At 41.5% G+C, this 16,330-nt stretch overlaps 1 protein-coding gene and 2 long non-coding RNA genes across 3 annotated transcripts; all 3 read left to right on the forward strand.

Annotated features, from left to right (window-relative positions):
- The first annotated feature begins 654 nt into the window (after positions 1 to 654).
- Positions 655 to 4,061, forward strand: LOC311128920 (chemerin-like receptor 2). The gene is made up of 3 exons (XM_084161155.1): positions 655 to 845; positions 1,720 to 1,831; positions 2,231 to 4,061. The coding sequence occupies exon 3, from the start codon at positions 2,277 to 2,279 to the stop codon at positions 3,387 to 3,389; it is 1,113 nt and encodes a 370-aa protein (XP_084017281.1). The 5' UTR covers positions 655 to 845; positions 1,720 to 1,831; positions 2,231 to 2,276; the 3' UTR covers positions 3,390 to 4,061.
- A 6,044-nt stretch (positions 4,062 to 10,105) lies between these two features.
- On the forward strand, positions 10,106 to 11,531 carry LOC311129874. Its single transcript, XR_014613319.1, has 5 exons — positions 10,106 to 10,276; positions 10,394 to 10,470; positions 10,606 to 10,684; positions 10,830 to 10,969; positions 11,100 to 11,531. It is a non-coding gene; the product is annotated as an uncharacterized lncRNA (long non-coding RNA).
- Positions 11,532 to 11,634: 103 nt separating this feature from the next.
- Positions 11,635 to 14,338, forward strand: LOC311129873. The gene is made up of 4 exons (XR_014613318.1): positions 11,635 to 11,926; positions 12,145 to 12,253; positions 12,351 to 12,459; positions 12,589 to 14,338. It is a non-coding gene; the product is annotated as an uncharacterized lncRNA (long non-coding RNA).
- The last annotated feature ends 1,992 nt before the right edge of the window (positions 14,339 to 16,330 follow it).

Consider the following 16,330-nt stretch of genomic DNA (forward strand, 5'->3'; position numbering starts at 1 on the left):
TGATTGCCTGCGTTTCTGTGTTTTAAATATTTGATAAAGCTTTGCATAAAACACGTGGCACCTTCAGATTTCATGTCCACGGCACTCTTTTGAGCAGTCAAGGAAATCCTCACAGAAGGCTGTATTTCAATCATGTTTTTAAGACAGCGCCCAGCAAGTCCAGTCCAGAGAATGTATGGGTCCAACTGTGTGAAATTATTCCTGATGACCAGGGTTACTTATTTTTATGTGTTTTTGATTTAGACTGATTTAGACTCGGTATATTGAGCTTCTCCTATATAATGTGCTATACTGCAGTAAATCATGTTGGTTGTTTAGGTTGTATAAATGTTCCTTTATAGGCTGGTGCTAGGAACCTCTGAGATTTGATTACCAGTGGTCAACCAGTCGGAAATCCGTCCTGACCTGTTATATAAATCATGCGATCTTTTTTGACAGACTACAAGTATATCGATTGTATAATCTTACGCAAGGCATTCCTTTACCACAGTATTCGAAATGTTCCTCATTCTCATACAGCGCAAGTGACGCGTCAGTGGACGCGCCCACTGGACACCAACACAACTCCTCCAATATGTATTACGGTGTAACGGGTTTTATGCACAGCACAGACTAACGAATATACCCGAACAGGAACTATACGCCATCCGCAGTAATAAAATAGGGATGGAGTTTGGAATTTCCATGAAACATATCATTGAGTGAGACAAATGGTAAAGTATTGGCAGTTGCCGTAGTGGGTAGCTTAACTACTTTTACGCTGCTTAACTTCTGAAAGTTTTTCTTTTGGGTGATTCCGACTCGGAGAGGATTGGCAGGACATAGTAACATTCAGCGACTGGAAGGTATGTATATAGGCTACTGTGTAAGTAGACTAAGCTGTCGTGGCTGTTGGATAACGCATAGGAAAATGGACAGCATCCGCAAAATATCAGATGCTGTTTTTTTTCTGATCAATCAGAGTTATCTGTATTTTTATAGAATACGCCCAGTCCACGCATTTCTATGTTAGTAGTAGTTTCATAGCTCACATACTGTATCGTGTGGCAAATTATTTTAATACAAAATACATTTTTATTAGGCCAACATTTACATGGAAGATTGTGTATGTTGCCGTCAGTTTATCTGACCATAGACCTTCAAGGCAAAGTTAGAGGAACTGAGACTGAGGAGACCCTGTTGTACACATTTGTGTAGGTTGGAGGTTTCCTGTCACAAGTTTGAATGACCATAAGAAACAGACAAGCAGGATGATGTCATGATTTAGCATGTTAACTATACTTGTGGGGACCAGAAGTCCCCACAAGAATAGTAAACAATAAAAATTTGACCAACTGGGGACATTTTGTTGGTCCCCGCAAGGTCAAATTCTATTTCTAGGGGGTTTAGGGTTAAGGTTAGAATTAGTGTTAGGGTTAGAATTAGAGTTAGGGGCTAGGTTTAGGTTTAGGGTTAGGGTTAAGGTTAGGTTTTTGGATTAGGGTTAGGGTTAGGGTTAGGGTTAGGGTTAGGGTAAGGGTAAGGGTTAGGGTTAGGGTTAGGTTTGGGGTTAGGGGTTAGGGAAAATAGGATTTTGAATGGGACTGAATTGTATGTCCCCACAAGGTTAGCTGCGCAAGACTGTGTGTGTGTGTGTGTGTGTGTGTGTGTGTGTGTGTACGTGTACTCCACGTCCCCTCTGTTTGTAGTTGGCTTACTAATGATGACACTCTCTTCCAGGATAAGGACCAACCCAGCTGTAATTTACAATCTCACTTTTAAAACAACTGAAGGAACTGTGACCGGGATACTTACAAGGACATTTGTGTCAAATAAGTGCAGGGGCATTTGGGTGAGAATCTATTATATAAAAACATTATGGGCTATTATGACAAAACAGTAGGCTATCTGTTTGACAGAAAATCTGGTAACATGTATTAAGTTTTTATATATATATGCCATTTAGCAGACGCTTTTATCCAAAGCGACTTACAGTCGTGCGTGCATACATTTTTGTGTATGGGTGGTCCCGGGGATCGAACCCACTACCTTGGCGTTACAAGCGCTGTGCTCTACCAGCTGAGCTACAGAGGACCACTTATACTTGTGCAGTTACACAGTAATTAACAACATAGTGTTAACATAAGTAATTAGTGTTTCTAACCTACACTAGTACAGGAACAACTTATAAAGTTTTACTGAAAATCCACATATTGAAAGGGTGTATCTTAACGCTTTCTCATTCTTGCAGGACCCCTGCTTACAAAGGTGGTAGTGTTGCAGCAACGGAAGAATCCATGGAGGACTATGGCAATTACACCTACGATTATCTGGAGTATGGAGACTTCGAAGAAGAAGAAGAAGTCAGAGATGGATACTCCCAGAAGGAGGCTATGCACATCATATCCATAGTCATGTATAGTATTTCATTTGTGCTCGGTGTCACTGGAAATGGAATAGTCATATGGGTGACGGCATTTAAAAGCAAACGGACAGTGAACAGTATATGGTTGCTGAACATGGCTATAGCAGATTTTGTGTTTGTGCTCTTTTTACCCTTCTCCATCGACTACGTGCTTCGAGACTTCCACTGGTCCTTTGGGCTGGTCATGTGTAAGCTAAACTCGTTTGTGTCTGTGATGAACATGTACGCCAGTGTGCTCTTCCTCATGATGCTCAGTCTAGACAGGTATGTCTCATTGGTCCACCTTAGCTGGTCTCAGCGGTGTCGCAGTGTGTGGCGAGCCTGGGTCGTATGTGGCTGTGTGTGGGGGGTATCTGCTCTACTGAGCCTCCCCACCTTGATATTCCGTGACACTATGAGTTTACGTGACCGGGTGGTGTGCTTCAACAACTTCAATGTCCAGGATGGACATACAGCTGCTGTGAGACACATTACGTTGGTGGTCGTCCGTACCGCAGTGGGATTCCTACTGCCCTTCAGTGCCATCTGTGTGACTGGAATTCTCCTGGTAATCAAAGTCCACCAGTCTGACGATTCTGTGTACCTGTCTAGCTTTTCTAAGACAGTTTCCGCTGTCATTCTGGCCTTCTTTTTGTGCTGGGCACCGTTCCATACCTTTAGTTTAATGGAGCTTTCCATGCACTCCTCACTGTACCTACATGACGTTCTGAAGACCGGCTTTCCTCTTGCCACTAGCTTAGCCTTTTTCAACAGCTGCGTCAACCCCCTCCTCTACATGCTGGTGGGCAAAAAGGTTCGCCGGCTCCTGAAGCGCTCGTGTCTGGACATCACAAAGAGTTCTCTGCGGGAGCTCAGCCAGTCCATCTCTGCAACTGAATCATTGTCTGCAGCAGACATCAGTCCTCCAGAGGAGCCCACAGAATCATCGACTAATCCCACAGTTACCTATAGCAGAAACCAAAATAAACTGCTATTTGACCTTTAAAGAGCCAGCCTGAACATTATTTTAGTCCAGATGTGACTTATTTTATATTCTACTTCAGTGTAACATTTATGCTAGTTGTTTGAGTTGGATACTTCCAAGCTGTAATTACTTCCAGTGCCAACTTCTGTTGACTATAAATTGCCCTCAGAGGAAAACCTGAGTAAAGACTTGCGCTAAAAGTATAACTTGCACATGGGAAAACAGGCAACTTTAATGATTTGAAAAAATTATCTGATCCTAATTACCCCAAAGACAAACAGGAAAGGAGGCAGCCTCAGGAACAAGAGTTATTAGAAGCAGATCTACCATTTTCATAAACACTTTTGTATTTAGATTTCGGTCTTCAAACAAATCCAAGTTTAACCCTGATGGGAATTTAGGGCTTCTCTTTCATATTATGTTGAAAAGTTTTCCATTACAAGTTGATTTTCTGTTGTAGTGTTTTCTGTTATACACAAGAGACAAATTCTATTAGGCCGTTTTTTCTTCTTCTAATTATATTAGGTGTATAAATGAATCTCTATGTTTACATGACATTTTCTAATAGTGTTCACATTGTCTTTCACTGTGTGGGATTTTTGTGGGAATTTGTAATCTATGAGGGAAATTTGCAATGCAATTGATTTGTTAATTCTAATATACTTCAGTCAAAGGAATAAACAATGAATCCAGTCCCTTCTCTTTATTGTAAGTGCGTTTTAATATGTATTGCTTCTGTGTTATACAGTGCCACTATAGTGGCTTGCGAAAGTATTCGCCGCCCCTTGGCATTTTTCCTATTTTGTTGCCTTACAACCTGAAATTAAAATGGATTTTTGGGCGGTTTGTATCATTTGATTTACCCAACATGCCTACCACTTTGAAGATGCAAAATAATTTTAAAGGGGAAACAAACAAGAAATAAGACAAAAAAACTGAAAACTTGAGCGTGCATAACTATTCACCCCCCCAGAGTCAATACTTTGTACAGCCAACTTTTGCAACAATTACAGCTGCAAGTCTCTTCGGGTATGTCTCTATAAGCTTGGCACATCTAGCCACTGGGATTTTTGCCCATTCTTCAAGGCAAAACTGCTCCAGCTCCTTCAAGTTGGATGGGTTCTGCTGGTCTACAGCAATATTTAAGTCATACCACAGATTCTCAATTGGATTGAGGTCTGGGCTTTGACTAGGCCATTTCAAGACATTTAAATGTTTCCCCTTAAACCACTCAAGTGTTGCTTTAGCAGTATGCTTAGGGTCATTGTCCTGCTGGAAGGTGAACCCAGTCTCAAATCTCTGGAAGACTGAAACAGGTTTGCCTCAAGAATTTCCCTGTATTTAGCGCCATCCATCATTCCTTCAATTCTGACCAGTTTCCCAGTCCCTGCCAATGAAAAACCTCCCCACAGCATGATGCTGCCACCACCATGCTTCACTGTGGGGATGGTGTTCTCAGGGTGATGAGAGGTGTTGGGTTTGCGCCAGACATAGCATTTTCCTTGATGGCCAAAAAGCTCAATTTTAGTCTCATCTGACCAGAGTACCTTCTTCCATATGTTTGGGGAGTCTCCCACATGCTTTTTGGCGAACACCAAACGTGTTTGCTTATTTTTTTCTTGAAGCAATGGCTTTTTTCTGGCCACTCTTCCGTAAAGCCCAGCTCTGTGGAGTGTACGGCTTAAAGTGGTCCTATGGACAGATACTCCAATCTCCGCTGTGGAGCTTTGCAGCTCCTTCAGGGTTATCTTTGGTCTCTTTGTTGCCTCTCTGATTAATGCCCTCATTGCCTGGTCTGTGAGTTTTGGTGGGCGGCCCTCTCTTGGCAGGTTTGTTGTGGTGCCATATTCTTTCCATTGGTGCTCCGTGGGATGTTCAAAGTTCCGGATATTTTTTTATAACCCAACCCTGATCTGTGCTTCTCCACAACTTTGTCCCTGACCTGTTTGGAGAGCTCCTTGGTCTTCATGGTGCCGCTTGCTTGGTGGTTGCAGACTCTGGGGCCTTTCAGAACATGTGTATATATACTGAGATCATGTGACAGATCATGTGACACTTAGATTGCACACAGGTGGACTTTATTTAACTAATTATGTGACTTCTGAAGGTAATTGGTTGCACCAGATCTTATTTAGGGGCTTCATAGCAAAGGGGGTGAATACATATGCACACACCACTTTTCAGTTGTTTATTTTTTTGAATTTTTTAAAACAAGTTATTTTTTCATTTCGCTTCACCAATTTGGACTATTTTGTGTATGTCCATTACATGAAATCCAAATAAAAATCAATTTAAATTACAGGTTGTAATGGAACAAAATAGGAAAAACGCCAAGGGGGATGAATACTTTTGCAAGGCACTGTGTATAGAGTGGTGCTCAATCTAACAGGACCAACAGGATATTGTCTGTAACCTCAATTAAGGTTATAATACACTGAGGATGGCATAAAAATACTACACGCATAGTTGATCAAAGCAGAACACACAAGACATGAATACCTTACACCGATTCATGTATAGCTAGCGAGAGATGTGCATTTCCAATAAAGGCTTTTCGCTGTACTTGTGCACGTGACAATAAAACTTAAACAATATATAAATTAGTCCTAACTGCTGGTTTCCTGAAGTTCAGCCCAGTTGTTGTCAATGTAAATGCAGCTATTTCCTGTTATTGCCAAAACCCCCACAGCAAACAAACCCAGATGAGTTGAGTTTGGTTGAGTAAAGTCCACATCTGGGACCATGGCCTCAGAGAACATCAACTGTGTCATTCTTGTATTAATCACCCCCATTTCTTCAGTCAACATTTTGACACAATGCTTGGAAAAGTGGGCTATTGACATTTGATTCAGATTAATTTAACTGCCAAATGGATGGTGTTGTTGAACATTTATTTGGAATGAATGAAACCAGGTTAAGGTTTTTGGACATTTAATCTGAGATTTTGGCACAATTTGAATTGAATAGAGATAGGAATGAAAAGACGTTTTATAATCAATTGCATCTCAGTGAATGGAAATTGTCATTGTCATTGATGGAAATTAATTGCTCAGCCAGTGAGGATGTCTGAAATTCTCTCACATGATATGCAAAGAAATTACCAGTAGACTAATTTACAGATTAAAAAACGACTAAAATATTTATTGTCGAGTAGCTGTGTTTACTTAAAAATACTAAAATGTTTATTGTTGAGTAGCTGTGTTCACTTTATTGGTAGATAATGCATTCATAGAGATATGGCAATTTATTGATTAGATAGCAGTGTTGGGGAGGAGTAAACTACATGTAGTTCAACTAGTAATTGAATTACATTTTCCAGTAGCTTGCTTGGTGGAAGTTGAACTAAATACAAATCTAGGTAATGTTTTCAGTTGTTAATTCCTTTTTTGCCATGTAGTGGTGTAGATAACTACTGGAACTACACAATATTATTTTTTGCAAAAATAAACTATGGGGGAAGTAGGTCAATCATTTCCTTTCTTTTTCGGGATCAGAACTGCTTAATTCTCACTTGAAACATCGTTTTTTGTTTGTTTGTTTAATAGGCTACATTCCAGATATTCTTGCGATTTGTAGTCTGACATTTTAGATTTACATATGACATTTTTTTTCAGGAAGTAGTTTGGATGTAGTGAACTACTTTTTCAAATTAACTTTAGTAACTTCTTCCAGTGTGAAGTCATTGGTATCTTGGTAAACGATATTTTTCAGAGTAGTTTCCCTAACACTGTTAGACAGCAACATTATGCGCTACATTAAAGGGTACATGAAATGGGGACGGTCAAATAGTGACGCAGCGGAATAGAGAAAGCGCGCAGTCAGCGGTGATCGTTGAGGCGCCACTACTACGGAGGCTGGAGTGACAGTGGCATGGTAAGGACTCGCAATGACAGCTCTCGTGTGTACGTAGAATCTCTAAAGTATAAGGGCAATGTGATATTTGAAGATGTTTTGAAAACCATCAGAACTAACGTATTATGTAGTACCGGCGGCGCCGTGAAGTTTGATGGTTGTAAAAATATGTATTGGCTAGCTACGTTAGCGTAGCCTAGCCACGATGGTCATGGGATGGTCAGAGTGGTCGTGGCGAAAAAATTATGCATTGCAAGCGTTTTGTATCGTGTATACGCAACTGTTAGCTACGTGGCTTCCGTATGCAAGTGATTCACGTGTTTTAGCTACTTATAGCTAACTATTTACATAATCTTCTTATTCCTGCCTAAACTAGGGAGAGACAGCTAGATGCCAAAGACAGATGCTAGCTAGTTGTAACACGTTATCCTATAAAGGGAACTATAGCTAGCTATCTTTATACAGAAATGTCAGGTGATGCTGCTTGCCAACATGGGAGTGATTGTATTTTCTAAATGACAACTTTGTTGATGAAACCAGCTTTTTACTTATTCGCTTAGCTAGCTAGCTGTGCATTTATTATATTGTTCAGCATCATGTTGCGTCTCTCAGGAGTTGCTCACTCTACAGTCTCCAACAATGTCAGTGCATTTACCAATTTACCAATCCATGCAGGATTTACCCCAGTGTTTACCCACAACCCGCACCCGGTTTTACTGGGCCATGGAGCCGGGGGACCTGCTCTCACTTGGGGCCAAAGACAGACCACTGGTACTTTTCAGCTGTCATTTACAGTACCAGTCACAAGTTTGGACACACCTACTCATTCCAGGGTTTTTCGTAATTTTTTACTATTTTCTACATTGTAGAATAATAGTGAAGACATCGAAACTATGAAATAACACATATGGAATCATATGGAATCACCAAAAAAGTGTTAAACAAATCATACATTTGTTTTATATTTGAGATTCTTCAGAGTAGCCACCCTTTGCCTTGATGACAGTTTTGCACACTCTTGGCATTCTCTCAACCAGCTTCATGAGGTAGTCACCTGGAATGCATTTCAATTATCAGGTGTGCCTTGTTAAAAGTTAATTTGTGGAATTTCTTTCCTTAATGCGTTTGAGCCAATCAGTTGTGTTGTGACAAGGTAGGGTGGTATACAGAAGATAGCCCTATTTGGTAAAAGACCAAGTCCATATTATGGCAAGAAGCTCAAATAAGCAAAGAGAAACGACAGTCCATCATTACTTTAAGAGATGAAGGTCAGTCAATACGGAAATTTTCAAGAAGTGCAGTCGCAAAAACCATCAAGCGCTATGATGAAACTGGCTCTCATGAGGACTGCCACAGGAAAGGAAGACCCAGAGTTACCTTTGCTGCAGAGGATAAGTTCATTAGAGTTAACTGCACCTCAGATTGCAGCCCAAATAAATGCTTCACAGAGTTCAAGTAACAGACACATCTCAACATCAGAGGAGACTGCGTGAATCAGGCCTTCATGGTCGAATTGCTGCAAAGAAACCACAACTAAAGGACACCAATAAGAAGAAGAGACTTGCTTGGGCCAAGAAACACGAGCAATGGACATTAGACCGATGGAAATCTGTCCTTTGGTCTGATGAGTCCAAATTTGAGATTTTTGGTTCCAACCGCCGTGTCTTTGTGAGACTCAGATTAGGTGAACGGATGCTCTCCGCATGTGTGGTTCCCACCGTGAAGCATGGAGGAGGAGGTGTGATGGTGTGGGGGTGCTTTCCTGGTGACACTGTCAGTGATTTATTTAGAATTCAAGGCACACTTAACCAGCATGGCTACCACAGCATTCTGCAGCGATACGCCATCCCAGCTGCTTTTTGCGCTTAGTGGGACTATCATTTGTTTTTCAGCAGGACATTGACCCAAAACACACCTCCAGGCTGTGTAAGGGCTATTTGACCAAGGAGAGTGATGGAGTGCTGCATCAGATGACCTGGCCTCCACAATCACCCAACATCAACCCAATTGAGATGGTTTGGGATGAGTTGGAAAGCAGAGTGAAGGAAAAGCAGCCAACAAGTGCTCAGCATATGTGGGAACTCCTTCAAGACTGTTGGAAAAGCATTCCTCGTGAAGCTGTTGAGAGAATGCCAAGTGTGCAAAGCTGTCATCAAGGCAAAGGGTGGCTATTTGAAGAATCTCAAATATATAAAATATATTTTGATTAGTTTAACACTTTTTTTTTTTGTTACTACATGATTCCATATGTGTCATTTCATAGTTTTGATGTCTTCACTATTATTCTACAATGTAGAAAATAGTACAAATAAAGAAAAACCCTTGAATGTGTCCAAACTTTTGACTGGTACTGTATATATGGAGACTGTTTAGCGCCAACATTAGGGGTTAAATACATGTTAAAAAAATATTTGTTATTGAATTTAAATGGATTTACCCATATGCTACACTGAAATGACAATAAAACACCATTCTCCCTTAAAGAGAGAGTTCACCCAAATTACAAAATTAAACATTGGTTTCCTTACCCTGTTTTAAGTCTATGGATGATTATTATTTTTCAATTTAGTGCAGGTGGTTTGTTAAGACTGCCTTTTATTGTGATGGTGCACTTCACATTTAACTGATGCATGATGTACTGGGGATACTGATAAAGTAAATGTCATTGTGTGAGATGCAGGGTGATTTTTTTTGGATACAAGGACGATGTGGGGTTTGTCGTCTGCAGCTACAGCAGCAGCCAGTGACCTGGTGGAGGTGTGTGTGGATGGGAAGCCACTCATGGTGGAATCAGGAACCACAGCGCTTCGGGGAACAGGGGGGCTCTACTCACTGTATTTGACTATAGAATAGAACATCTTGTCCAATTTTTTTTTTTTTAGATAGTAATTGCTTCGGCAATAAAATCAGGCTTCGTAAAAATGAGTTGATATTTTGTTTTAGGCGTGTGAAAAGGTGGGAGTGCAGATTCCTCGCTTCTGTTACCGTGAGCGCCTGTCAGTTACAGGCAAGTGTCGGACGGATGTGTCGCGAGGAGATTGAGAAAGCTCCAAAAGGTATGTGCTTTCGTGTTATCTTATTAATGGTTTCTAAATGTCTGGCATGTTCTGGTACCCTTGTTTATGATGTACACTCTCACGGTCTTACTCTGATATGACCACATCTCTTCTCAGCCAGTGTCAGCATGCGCCACGCCAGTCATGGAGGGTCGGAACATTTTAACTGACTCTGACAAGACAAGGAAAGCTAGGTAGGTATAATCACCTGCAAACACCTCATCCCTTTGATAGCCTGTTTCTCTATAGTGATGTTTGCATTACCTCCTTATTTGGCCATCATCACCAGTATTACAGTGTTTTTCATTACTTTTTCTTCTGATAACCAGGGTGTGATGGAGTTCCTGTTGGCCAAACACCCTTTAGGCTGCCCAACCTGTGACCGGGGGGAAAGAATGTGACCTTCAGGTAAAATCATAACATCATTGTTTTCCTAAAGCTTCTAAGCCTCATTTAGAGGTTAGTCATGATGATGGTTCAGCCTGTGGGAGGGACTTGCAGTGAGGTTTTTGGCATTGGACTTCTAAAAGGAACATGTTTCCATTGCGTGAAGACTGTACAGGACCAGTCCGTGAAGTTTGGCAGTGACCGGAGCCGCTTCTTAGAGAGCGAGAGAGCCGTGGAGGACAGGAACATCGGTCCCCTCATCAAGATCATCATGACCCGGCGTATCCAGTGCACCCACAGTGTTTGGTGAGTCAGGCTAGTAATCATAGTATGGTCCACCATGGAAGCGTTCATTATAGAAGGCAACACCTTATTACCAAGAAGTTCAAACGTGAACAGACATCTATGTCCTAAATAATGTTTTCCCCATTTGTAGCTTCGCCAGTGAGATTGCAGGTGTGGAGGATCTGGGGACCACTGGCAGGGGGGAAAGACCTGCAGATCGGCATTCATGTGGAGAAGATTCATTCATGTCGGCGCTGTCTGGGAATGTGATTGACATATGCCCTGTGGGAGCATTGACTTCCAAGCCGTATGCCTTCACTTCCTGTCCCTGGGAGACCAGGCATGTGCTTTACACTGTGGTGCATACAGTAGAAGCTGGCTCTTGGAATAGAGTCCAAGTAGTAGTATATAGACCTCGGTGGTTATCAACTAACCTTTCTCTCCTCACAGGAAGACAGAATCTATTGACGTGCTGAATGCTGTGGGCAGCAACATCGTGGTGAGCACCCGGGGCGTGGTGAGGTCATGAGGATTCTGCCCCATCTCCACAAGGTCATCAATGAGGAGTGGATCTCAGATTTTAGACCGGGTAAGCTGAGGACCAGCTCATATCACGCCCATACGGTCTTCACTGACCTTTATCGGTCTGAAATTCACACTGAACTCATTCTCTCCCCAGATAGGCCTGCGGATGACGGGTTGAAGCGGTAGCGCCTCAATCGGCCCAATGTGAAGGATGTTTAAACAAAGAGAGAACAGCCCGCCGCTGCTAAATGAATATAGGGGAAACACTGGCGGAGCCTGAGGGGAACAATGGAACATTCCTGATTTGGGTTCCATTTCCTATAGATCTGACCTGTGCTCAAACTATCTACTGAATTCCCGCATTGCTGGCATTGAAAAGGCTGATTTGCTGCTCCTAGTTGGCAGCAACCCACACTATGAGGCACCACTTTTCAACGCACGCATCAGGAAGAGGTATAGCTGGGAGGTCAGGGGCTGGGATGGGATGGGATTTAAGTGCTGTCAAGAATCACTGACATCTCAATTTGCATGTAAATAACTGTCATAGCCGTGTGCTGCTTCCAGCTCCTGACTTACGCTCTCTCTTTAAGTGGAAACTATCAATCTGAAACGTGTTACCACCATTAAGATGACTGGTGGTATTTTATGGATGCTTCATGTACCCCTGGTAGTTGGCTTCACAACGAGCTGCAGGTGGACTTGACCTACACATACAATCATCTGGGGGAGTCTGCTAAGGTCCTGCAGGAAGTAGTTGCTGGGACCCACCCCTTCTCTAAGGTAATCATGTATTATTTACACATCTCTGATGGTTGGTCACTAAGTGTAGTCATAGAGAATTCACTATGTCAGCAATGATTAAAAATCTTGTTCCTAGGTTCTTAGCAAGGCAAAGCATCCTGTAGTAGTGCTGGGCAGTGGTTCCTTGCAGCGAGAGGATGGGGCCCGCCGAGACCTGCCAAAGGACAGCCTAATCATTTATCAGGGTCAGCAACGCTCTTCCACAACAGATACATAAAACCATTCTCTGGTGTGCAGCACAGAATAATATCCATGATCTTTAAGTGAGTCTTGTGTCAGATTGAATGTAGTTTTAGTTTCATAACTCTACACAGGGCACCATGGAGATGCTGGGGCGACGATGGCTGACATTCTCCCTGGAGTAGAACACACAGAGAAATGTAGCACCTATGATGAGGGCCGCGCCCAGCAGACCAGGCTGGCTGTGACTGCTCCAGGCATGGCCAGGCAGGACTGGAAGATCATACAGGCCATATGTGGTCCTCTGTAGCTCATCTGGTAGAGCACGGTGCTTGTAACGCCAAGGGTAGTGGGTTCGATCCCCGGGACCACCCATACACAAAAATGTATGCACGCATGACTGTAAGTCGCTTTGGATAAAAGCGTCTGCTAAATGGCATATTATTATTTATTATTATATCTGAGGTAAACTAATGTCTCACCACACTAATCAGTGAATGTGTTCAGTAGTAATTTCATGAGTTAATGTTGTTGTTGTTGGGGGGGAGTTACCCTAAAGTTTGCTGGAGTGACACTGCCCTACGACACCATGGATGAGGTGCGTGACAGATTGGCGGAGGTTTCACCCAACCTGGTGCACTATGATGCCATGGGGAGGCCTTGTTTCCAGATTTCTGTGAAATATGACTGATAATTACCATATGAGTGAAAAATGTTTTTATTAAGTATGTTAAATAGCAGTGTTTCTGTGTTGGAATGGTGTGGGCATACCCCAACAACAGAATGGTCTTGGCGTATACTGGTCATAAAAATATTCATTTGAGTAGACCACTGATTGGCCAGCTCATCCTCCTCAGGAGGATAACATCATCCTCTATTAGGAAATAGCAAGCATTTTTGAAACGGTCGGTTTGAGATATAAGTTTGAGGTGGGGGTTTTTAAGTGTTTATTTTTCTCCAATTTATGCTTTGGTCACAAATATGAGTCAACAACATTATTTGGGTATGCGTTAACAAACTATGAACTTTTAAAAGTGAGAATTTCACTGGACAGTTATTTTAATGTATTCAGTAAAGTAAATGCGATAGATACAGTACCTATCCAATCCTCATTTATAAAAACAGCTGTTAAACATCCGTAGACACATACTTATTATGCAGTAAAGTCATTGTTATAGATGCATATTCATCTCTCACTCTATATGCACAACGTATTACCCTATACGGCAGCGGTTCTCAAACCTATCCTCGGGACCCCCAGCCGTTCCATCCATTTGATGTATTCCAGAGCTGGCACACCTGATTTTAACTCGTCAACTAATCATCAAGCCCTTGACTAGTTGAATCAGGTGAGCTAGTTCAGAGCTACAACAAAATTGTGAAACGTCTGGGTCCCTGAGGAGAGGTTTGAGAACCACTGCAGCATACCTCCCGAGTGGCGCAGTGGTCTAAGGCACTGCATCGCAGTGCTAGCTGTGCCACTAGAGATCCTGGTTTGAATCCAGGCTCTGTCGTAGCCGGCCACGACCGGGAGACCCATGGGGCGGCGCACAATTGGCCCAGCGTCGTCCAGGGTAGGGGAGGGAATGGCCAGCAGGGATGTAGCTCAGTTGGTAGAGCATGGTGTTTGCAACGCCAGGGTTGTGGGTTTGAAAAATACAAAAAAAATAATGTATGCACTCACTAACTGTAAGTTGCTCTGGATAAGAGTGTCTGCTAAATGACTAAAAATGTAAAATGTAATACACACAACTTCCTGATACCCTTTAATGACCAAATGCCTTACAAGCACCGTTCAGTCTTCCAGCTGACACCAGCATAAATAGTTTATTTCCTGTATGTATATTACAGCTGTGAATTGTGTAAAGATTGTATTTTCCCCAATGACTATTGAGAATACGCTGCTTTCTAGATAATGTATACAAGAACATATTTAATTAATATATTTTTCTTCAGTAATAATCAATGGTAAAGCACAACATGTTCTTAATCTTTGTAGATAGATTGTGCTGACCAATGGCTCTATCACAGTGGAATATCTTATGTGCCACTATATTATTATTATAGCACAGTTTATATCAGTGATCACAAATATTTGTATTACACTGTTGAAATAGATCAAATTTACTAAATTGTAATACCTTCATTAAATACTTGTTTATAATCACAAACGCATGTATTATGGTCAAATTGAGCTGGTCACAAGTGCCTTGCAAATCAATAAGGTAAGAAAGTGTTTTAAAAAATAAATAAAACGTTTAAATATTTTCCTTAGGGAAAGAAGAAGACAAATGTGGAGTATAGGGCCTTAAACTGTGTTCAATTAACGGTTTACAGTTCCAAGCGGTTAGTAGGTGATGGGGACGTGCTGCATCAGCATCAGCATTGGGCAACAATGTTGCAGCCAGAGTAAAAGAATGTGACATCCGCCGTTGCCAGAAAGGAATTTGACATGTGTTATAACACAGAGTTTCTAAACCAGGTTGATTTAAGTAGTGAAATGTCACTTATTTAAAAGTACATAACTATAGCTACTCTACCTTTCAATCAGCATTGCCATGCATGCACTCGAGAAGGCATAACATTGCATTTCTTCACTGCTGTGGTTTATACAAAGTTGAATTTCCAATATGGTGTAGAGGTTGTTGTTGTACAGTGGACTGTTGTCATGTCCCCGCAGTGCCTGTAGTGGTGCTGTGTGGAGTCTGCTGTGGACTGATCTAAAATCCTCAGCAGCTCCCAACTGCTAATGTTTGCTGTGGATAATCTACATTTACATGCATCAGTATTTTCAATGATATTATATTCGGATAGGAGCATTATTAGTTTCCTAAAATATCGAATATCGATGCACAAATAGGCGAGCTGGTTGTAATAGGCACTTCTACTATATCAGGAGCGAATACCTTACACAGCCTATACCAATTGAAGGTAAGTGAAGCCACTTCACAGCCTCGACTTCGATTTTTGGAGAGGCCGCTTATGGCGCAGGACTAGTCGGACGACTGTGCTACTCGAGGCCCTAGGGTTACTAGGTCTGATGGGCCTTATCGTTTCATGTTAAATGTTTAACTTTTGATTGTTATCTGTATCACACAACATATGATTATGATAGTTAAGGAGTTGTTTTATAATATACAGATATTTACAACTTTTCGTTATTCACCTAAATGTATTAATTTTCTTAAACAGAAAATAACTAGATGACTTGCGGCCAATATTTAGTTTTAAGGCCTTTTTGAACGGGCCTCTGTGCCTCCCCTAGCCTTTGTTTGCTATTGGCCACAAATTAGGCTTTGTTTGATTGTCGTGAAATCCTAATCTGAAGTACTTTTTATATTTTAAACTATTTCCAAATACATTTCAGTGTATTGTAAATTGACCATCATATTTCATAGAAATCTTCTGTGTATTGATGTTTCCGTTTCCTGGCTACTGCTACTTGTGTTTTTAGCGTAGTTAGCTAATGTGTTAGCTACCTATCACTAGACAGTAGCAGGCTACAATGGTAATTTTCTAAGGTCGTTTTATTGTATGAAGTTAATGTAGATATTTGGTTAACGTATACATTTGTAGTTGTCCAATGCCTATACTCTGTTTTCGGATGATTGCAAATTTGCCAGAATGTAGCTAGTTAGTTAGCAAGTTAACTACCCCTACAAATCTAGGTAGCTATCGTTAACTTGCTCGGTTTGTTAACTTTACCTAACTAGGTTACTAGCTACGCGAGATAACGTTAGGTAGCAAGTAGGAAAATAGACAAACGTTAGCTAGCTATTTGTTTTGATAGCTAGTAGGTACCTAGTTAGAACAATGAGCTTTGCATATCTGTGTAGCTAGTATTTGTTGCGCTGTTTAGCAAAGAATTAGCTAATT

Source organism: Coregonus lavaretus (assembly GCF_964263955.1).
Source record: "Coregonus lavaretus genome assembly, chromosome: 5".
Lineage (NCBI taxonomy): Eukaryota > Metazoa > Chordata > Actinopteri > Salmoniformes > Salmonidae > Coregonus > Coregonus lavaretus.